Below are 8,176 nucleotides of genomic sequence, written 5' to 3'. Positions count from 1 at the left end.
TAGAGCTGTAAATAATTGTTATTTCAAAGTTGACGTGGCTGAACCAATCATTCTTTATATAAAAATTAGGCATTCGAGTACATCTCTAGAAATTTAGGACCTTCATCATATAGAATTAAACTGTGACACCATCATCTATATATTTTTCTGCGTGCATAATGGTTAGGTCCAACTTAGAAGATGAAGTGGGATATTCACTAATGTAGTGTGCATGTTTGGTCCCCAAATCTTAATTTAGGGGAAAAAACCTGTCTTTTTGCAGCTTTTGTTTAAACATTGATTTTAAAATTCTAAGCTATAAACCAAACACAAAGAGGCTAATAGTTCATTGTCACGCCAACATTTGATTTTGCTGTGGATTGATTAAGTTGCGTTGGCCTCTCGCGCACCATGCCAACGCGTTATATAAATCATCCTAACATATTAAGATTTGGCAATGAAACCAAGCTTTACGCCAACGCACGTACACACACAAACTCTATATTAAGCGCCACTCAACTAACGGTTGAGAATCGTCAATTCAGGGAATTGAATCCATCATCACTCAACATTATCTACTTTCCCCCTCCCCTTCCATGTAAGGCCACCTTTTTTCTCCTCTCCTCTCCTCCCTGTCCACCCCCTTCCATGTTCCAGTTTTCCGGCATATGCTCGGTGCCGGAAAACTTGAGCATTGCGGAGGATACTTCAGGGTTGTGGCCATAACAACCAACAAACATGAACGATACCGATGAATGCAATGACGAAAATGTGAAGAAGACCCTTGTTGGGGTCATTGAAAATAATGAGAAAAGTCTAAAAGATCAAGACCCTGTTGATGATAAGGAAAGACCCCAAGAAGAAGACCATGATTGTGATCAAGAAGATCTCGAGTTGTCAACCCAGGGAGGAGATGGAAGAATCCCAAGTCCTGCTGAAATCAAGCTTAAGATAAAGAAGTCATTGTTGGAATTCCGTTGCAAGGTTGAGGATGCCATTCTTGGAAACTACTTGTTAGGGGAAGAACCACATGAGAAACTCACATCATTGAAGAGGGAACAACTCAGAGATATTACTCTCTGGGGTGTCCCTTTATTGCCAAGCAAGGCTCATGAAGGTACTGATATTGTCTTGAGGAAATTCTTGAAAGCCAAAGATTTCAAGGTTAATGATGCATTTCACATGCTACAGACGACAATGATATGGCGAAGTGAGAACAACATTGATGGAATCATTGATGAGGATTTGGGTTCTGAGTTTGAGAATGTTGGGTTCTTAAATAGTAGGGATAGGGAAGGTCGTCCTGTGTGTTATTACGTTAGTGGGGTTTCCAGAGACAAGGTCTTGTATAAGCAAACCTTTGGAACACAACAGAAACGTGACAAGTTTTTGAGGTGGAGGTTTCAATTGATGGAAAGGGCTATAAAGAAGCTATGCTTTAGAGATGGAGGGGTGGACTCTATTATTCAGATTTATGATTTAAAGAACACATCAATGCAAGGAATGAAGGAGCTTAACACATTCACCAGAAAAGCTCTGGAACTGCTTCAGAACTATTATCCTGAGATCATTTACAAAAATGTTAGTATATAAAAAGTACAACTTAGTGGTTAAGACTTTAATTAAAATTGGAATTACAGAATGGTTGATATTTCTCCCTTTTCTTTTCGATTTGCAGATTGTAGTAAATGCTCCATTTTGGTTCTACACGTCTCAAGTGCTATTCTCAAGGTTCATGAATCAGAGAAGTAAAAAGAAGTTCATATTAGCTAGACCACAAAAGGCCACACAGGCACTTCTAAAGTATGCATGCTTAACATGAACCTTAGTGTCCCATTCTCTGAATCTTATCTTATTAAACTACTGCTAACTTTGTGACTTGTAAAGGTTTATAGCCCCAGATCATCTTCCAGCTGAATATGGTGGTCTAAAGAGGGAAAATGATCAAGATTTCTCTCCTGCTGATAAAGTTTTAGAGCTTAAAATCAAAGGAAATACAGTTTCTAGAGTTGAATTTCCTGTCAATGAGGTGCTCAACATGATTTTTTTCTTTTTTTTCTTTTTTGGGGTTTCAAATTGAATGCACCTAAAACATGTTATTATTTACCATGTTGGACATTGTTTGCTTTGTTCTAATTTGATTTTGCAATGTGTCTAGCCTGGAGTGACCGTAATGTGGGATGTAACTGTGATTGGATGGGATGTGTCCTACAAGGAAGAGTTCATTCCAGATGATGAAGGCTCATACAATATATTACTGCAAAACCAAAATATAGTGGGTGAAAGCACCAGAAACTCCTTTTACATCAATGAACCTGGGAAGATAGTGATAAGAGTTGAAAATGGGACCTTCAAGAAGAAGAAAATGTTCTATAGATCTAAAACCAGAACCACTGTTCCCATGTTCATCTTGCTATAGTAACAAATGTTACCATCTTCCACTTGATTTGAAGACATTTTATATTCTTCGCAATCAGTGAGCCAGAAGCTACAAACATGAAATTGCTGGCTGAATTCACAAGTTAGTTCATGTCTGCTAGAATTGATTGCCTATACATACATCTACGTGTTTCTAATGTTTTTTTTTTTTTTTATAACATTTGAACCTGAAAGTCATGAATTAATGGAATAGAAATTTTTTTGTTATGTCTCGTAAGTTTGATTTATTCAAGTCCTGCATCACGTACTACAGGTCCTTGATCTTCTGTATTAGTTGGAGAAATTTTTTTATGGGATAACTTGTTTACATTCAGATAGACAAGAACGTAATCAAAATGCAAAATGCAAAATGCAAAGAAATGGTTGCATCATCAAAATGGAAAATTTATCACAGCAGTGTCTCGGTAAAAATTGTAAAATAGGAAAAATACAAACTATAAAAGATGAAAATAAAATCTGATTGTTACAATAGACTCAATACACCTACATCTTCATGCATTTCCCAATGTTTGTAGATGAATGCTGGTAATATATTTTTTGATATCTGTTACCATATGATAAATAGATATGTCGAATTAGAAATTGGTAATTTAATATTGGATCTGTTTGTCCTCTCTGTAGGAGAAATATCCTAAAGATACAGATCACTGTGCACTATAACATAACACATAGTCAAGACGTGGGGTGTGTGCACAGTGACAAAGACAGAGGATTTGGAGTGTGTACCTTATTGGTTTAACCCTTTATTTATAGATGGGTTACCTGGAAGGAGCGGATTTTTGGGACGCTTAAGAGTATTGGAGGTCCAATTGTTGATCTATTGCCGCCGTAATAGGATTAATATAGTTAAGGAATATTTCCTTAATTCCCTCTTAGCTGTTAGCCTTATTTGAGCCTTCTAGAATATGAGCTGCTTAGCTGTCTCGATAGGATGCCCATAACAATATCTTATTTTTATTATTGGGTGAATTTAAGTAATGTTGAAAAGATAGTGTAATAGAATGTGTTAGCAGGCATTTTTTTTAGGGAGTTATTAATCTTATGTCACATAAAATTGATATTTTATATGGGTGAAATAAAATTGTGGGGTCCACAATTTAAAAAAAAATAGAAAAATGAAAAAATGAGCATAAAATTTTATGAATATGCAATATAAGACAACTATTTCTCCTTTTTTTTTTATGATAGTGGTATAAAGGAAATGAAAAATCAGGGCACACACAACCACTAAACTAGATTTTCTCGGGGAAAATTTTAATAAGGGAAAATATATACTTATGTTGTAGGAGAGTGTTTTTCTTTCCTACACATATATCAATTTCCGTGTTACTTTTTTATTTTTTTTTTCTTTCTCTATAAATGGGTGGGTCCTACACATGATTGTCTCTATAACATGAGAGAACTTCTCTCCTATTGCATGAGATTAATAAAGCCCTTTTAATAACACCATCAATTGACTCCAATTTTGGAAAAAAATTCAGTATTCTTCTTTTTTTTGGTGGAGAATTTTTTTCAGTACTCTTGTTATATGAAGCACCGACACTTCAAAATCCCTGATGTGTCGTGTCCGACACTCACCGACACTCTGACACTTTCTGACACTCCAATATTCGTTGCAAAGACTCAAAAAAGTTTCAAAGATTACGTTGCGTTGCATTTTGAGTCCCAACTATTAGATTCGTTGGATTACGATTACTATTTTATTGAGTTTAATATAAACATTGGGATATCTTATGTTTCTTTGCAAAATTGATGGGTATTATACGTTTAGTTTTATTTTTTTGTTAAATTATTGAATATTAAACATAATGTATACTACATAAATTAAAAATATTATATAATATCAAAACGTGTCCTAACGTGTTGAAATTTAACATTTTTTGGAATTAACGTGTCAGAGTGTCGTGTCGTATTCCGTATTTCATGTCGATGTCAGTGCAACATAGCTCTTGTTGTAGTATTGGGCACACAATCCATCATCCACTATTATTATTTTTTTTAAATCATATTCATCCCCACTTTTTTATTATTAATACCACGTAAGTTTCACTTATTTATAATCTTAGTGAGAGAAAGTGGGGTGGGATTTTCAAGTTTGATGAGAAGGTTTCCCTAAATACTAGTATGTGCTTAAAAATAAGGGCTAAGACTTTCCCGAAATTATAAATTTTCTTAATCGTTTCGTTTTAGGTGAATCTACAATTTTCTTATTATTAGTGATATGTTGATGCTAATTAACATATACATTAGTCATTTCAGTGGGCGTTCGGTCGATGCTAGTAAGGTGTATTTGACGAAAAATTCTTGTATTATCGTAGTGTAAGAAGTTTTCCAACTGTAAGAATTTTCCTACTCCTGGAATAATCTTGAACGTTGATTTCTTCTCCACTTTTTTTCTGTTTTTCTTTCCACCTTTAAATTCAATGGGTTGAGATGCTCCTGGACCATAAAAAGTTCTGTGTTTGGTGGATTGGGTTGACCCTTTGTGTACGGAGATGGGCTCGGCCATCCAAAAGGTATCCAACATTTATTTGCTTGTTGTCTAGTGTATCATTAACCAATTCTTTGAACTAGTAACACTTATTTTTTTATTAATATTTCTCATATTATATAAAATAATTTTATCTATTATATGAGTTAAGTTATTTAATCTACTTTTTTTTTCTTTCTATTTTTACCCATCACTATCCAATAACATTAAATCAGAATTTCAATAGAAGAGAGAAATAATATAATAGTTGGGATTTTGATCTAATAATATTGAAAAGTGATAAACAAATATAGACAAAAAAAATAAGTAGGTAAAATAACTTATCCCTTATTATATATATAGAGGAGGGTTATATTTGCCACCAGCTAAACTTACCACCCTTACAACCAATCTAATCACCGTTAGATTAAAATTAAATCTAACGGTGATTAGTTACCCCTTATAATCTTAATTTTTTTCTCTTGCATCCGCTCTTTGTCTGCCTCTCTCTCTCTCTAGGTTTTCATCCCCTCTATGTCTGCCTCACTCTCTCTCTAGGTTTTCTCTCTCTAGGTTTTCATCACCTCTTTGTCTGCCCCTCTCTCTCTAGGTTTTCATCCCCTCTTTGTCTGCCTTTGTCTCTCTCTCTCTCTCTATATTTGGAAGGTTCAATGGCAGCATTGATTTAACAATTTAGAGATTAGAGATCAAACTCTAGGAAACATATATGAGAGCCTTGCCACTTTTAGGCAAGGAAGGATAATGGATGAGTATATTAAAAAAAAAAAACTCTAAAGCATTTGTGGTAAAGGCTTCCAACACCTTGAAGGAGAAATGATTTCGATACTTGGGCAACATAATATCCAAACTGAGAATGTCCATGGATCCTAAGAAGATTAAGAGTATACAACAATGGCCTGCTCCTTGAACCATTAGGAGCTTGAGAGGTATCTTTGGACACATAGGTTGTTATTGTGGGTTTGTCAAAGGCAATGAAAAATTTGTTAAGTCTTTCGTTAATCTTATTTAAAAATGTATTTAATTTTTTATTACTCAATTTGATGTTATTGCTTTTGAAGCACTCAAAACAAAATGATGGCGACCCCTATTGTGCATTTACTAAACCTAGAGAGAGACAAAGATGGGATGAAAACATAAAAAAAAAAAAGAGGCAGACAGAGAGGGGATGTGAGAGAAAAAATTAAGATTATAATGGATAACTAATCACCATTAGATTTCATTCTAATCTAACGGTGATTAGATTGATTGTAAGGGTGGAAAGTTTAGTTGGTGGTAAGTATAACCCTTCCCATATATATATATATATATATATATATATATATATATATATATATATATATATATATATATATATATATATATATATATATATATATATATGGGTAATATTTTTCTTATATTACATAAGAAAAAGTATTATCTCCTATTCAAACAATAAATAGGAAAGAGAAAAAAGTTGGAGGTTAGAGAAAAAAAATATTGTGGGATCCATTTAGAAAATGTGAGTGTAAAAATTAATACTTTTCTAATGTTGCATAAAAAATTATTATCCTATATATATATATATATATGAGGTAGGATCCTTTGACACCGGTGTCAAATTTCAATTTTGACACCTCATCTCAGAGCCATTAGATCAAAGAAGATCAATGGTGTCACATGCTTGCAAATCAGAGTCATTGATTTTTTTTTATCTAACGGTTCTGAGATGAGGTGTCAAAATTGAAATTTGACACCAGTGTGAAAGGATCCTACCTCTATATATATATATATATATATATATATATATATATATATATATATATATATATATATATTATGGGGAGGGATCATTTGACTCCAGAGTAAGATTTAAAAGTCTTACTCCTCATCCCAGCCCTTGATTTCCGTTCATCCAACGGCTAGCATTTATTTAAAATTAATAATTAATTAATTGTTGTTACTTATTAAATGTTAACCGTTGGATGAACGGAAATCAAGAGCTGGGATGAGGAGTAAGACTTTTAAATCTTACTCTGGAGTCAAATGATCCCTCCCCTATATATATATATATATATATATATATATATATATATATATATATATATATATAAGGTAGGATCCTTTGACACCGGTGTCAAATTTCAATTTTGACACCTCATCTCAGAGCCATTACATCAAAGAAGATCAATGGTGTCACATGCTTGCAAATCAGAGTCATTAATTTTTTTTGATCTAACGGTTCTGAGATGAAGTGTCAAAATTGAAATTTGACACTGGTGTCAAAGGATCCTACCTCTATATATATATGTGTGTGTGTGTGTATATGTAAGGCTTATCGTTTCTCAAGCTTGAGATTATTTTATCTCCGATTATTAAATCATAACCGTATACAAAGATGGATGAATGGTAATAACCGAAGAGAGAGAAAAAAAGAATCATAACCATTCAAAAGTGAATCAATTAATATAAGAAAATAAATAAATAAAACGAAATAATTTTGAGGTGGACGGAGATAAATATATCTCAAACTGCTTAAGAAATATTTTTTTTCATATATATATATATATATATATATATATGTGTGAGGTAGGATCATTTGACACCAGTGTCAACGACTCTGATTTGTAACCATCTGACATCGTTGATCTTTTTTGATCTAATGACTCTCAGATGAAGTGTCAAATTTCAAATTTGACACTGGTGTCAAAGGATCCTCTATATATATATATATATATATATATATATATATATATATATAAGATTTATATTTTTTTTTCTTTACATGCCATACATGAACCCCATATACATGTGTAGGAAATAACATATGAGAAACAGTAATCTCTTATATTATATAATCGGATTTCGGATTAAGAAACTCTTGTTTTTTTCAGCATTTCCTAGACCGATCTCTCAGATTAATAGTTAGCTAGAATCACCGATCTCTCAATTGCGCATAAAATCGACACCTCGGCATTTCTTGGACTGTAGCTCAAATCCACTAGCCTAATAAAATAAGTGAGGAAATGGGAACACTGCATGTAGTCATCTTCTCCTACGTGTCTCTCGGTCTCAGCGACTATTATTGAGTGCCCTTATAACTTAGCTAGCTAGACAATAGACATGCACGTATATCTCAAACTCAATTAATCCTGGCCACTAAATATAATGTGACAAAAAATTAAAAGGGAAAAGGATATAAAATAATTAAAGTTGAGCACATCTAAAAGTAACAAATTACATCACTATTTTTTTTTTATAATCTATTACATCACTATTTAATTACAA

The 8,176-nt window shown here is 33.0% G+C and overlaps 1 protein-coding gene across 1 annotated transcript; it reads left to right on the top strand.

Annotated features, from left to right (window-relative positions):
- The first annotated feature begins 717 nt into the window (after positions 1 to 717).
- On the top strand, positions 718 to 2,398 carry LOC133317458 (patellin-4-like). Its single transcript, XM_061519327.1, has 4 exons — positions 718 to 1,560; positions 1,658 to 1,782; positions 1,867 to 2,008; positions 2,138 to 2,398. The coding sequence occupies exons 1-4, from the start codon at positions 718 to 720 to the stop codon at positions 2,396 to 2,398; spliced, it is 1,371 nt and encodes a 456-aa protein (XP_061375311.1).
- Positions 2,399 to 8,176: the final 5,778 nt, after the last annotated feature.

The sequence above is a fragment of the Gastrolobium bilobum genome, unplaced genomic scaffold (genome assembly GCF_033153095.1).
Source record: "Gastrolobium bilobum isolate Gb01-03AN ecotype WA unplaced genomic scaffold, APGP_CSIRO_Gbil_v1 utg1629, whole genome shotgun sequence".
NCBI classification, from domain to species: Eukaryota; Viridiplantae; Streptophyta; class Magnoliopsida; order Fabales; family Fabaceae; genus Gastrolobium; species Gastrolobium bilobum.
This window is presented reverse-complemented; position numbering and strand designations above follow the sequence as displayed.

Bases quoted from the DNA above. Each gene is read 5' to 3' on its own strand.
- LOC133317458 (XM_061519327.1), top strand. From the start codon at position 718: ATGAACGATACCGATGAATGCAATGACGAAAATGTGAAGAAGACCCTT. The intron at 1,561-1,657 runs GTTAGTATATAA...TTCGATTTGCAG, and splicing joins CTGAGATCATTTACAAAAAT to ATTGTAGTAAATGCTCCATT. The intron at 2,009-2,137 runs GTGCTCAACATG...CAATGTGTCTAG, and splicing joins TTGAATTTCCTGTCAATGAG to CCTGGAGTGACCGTAATGTG.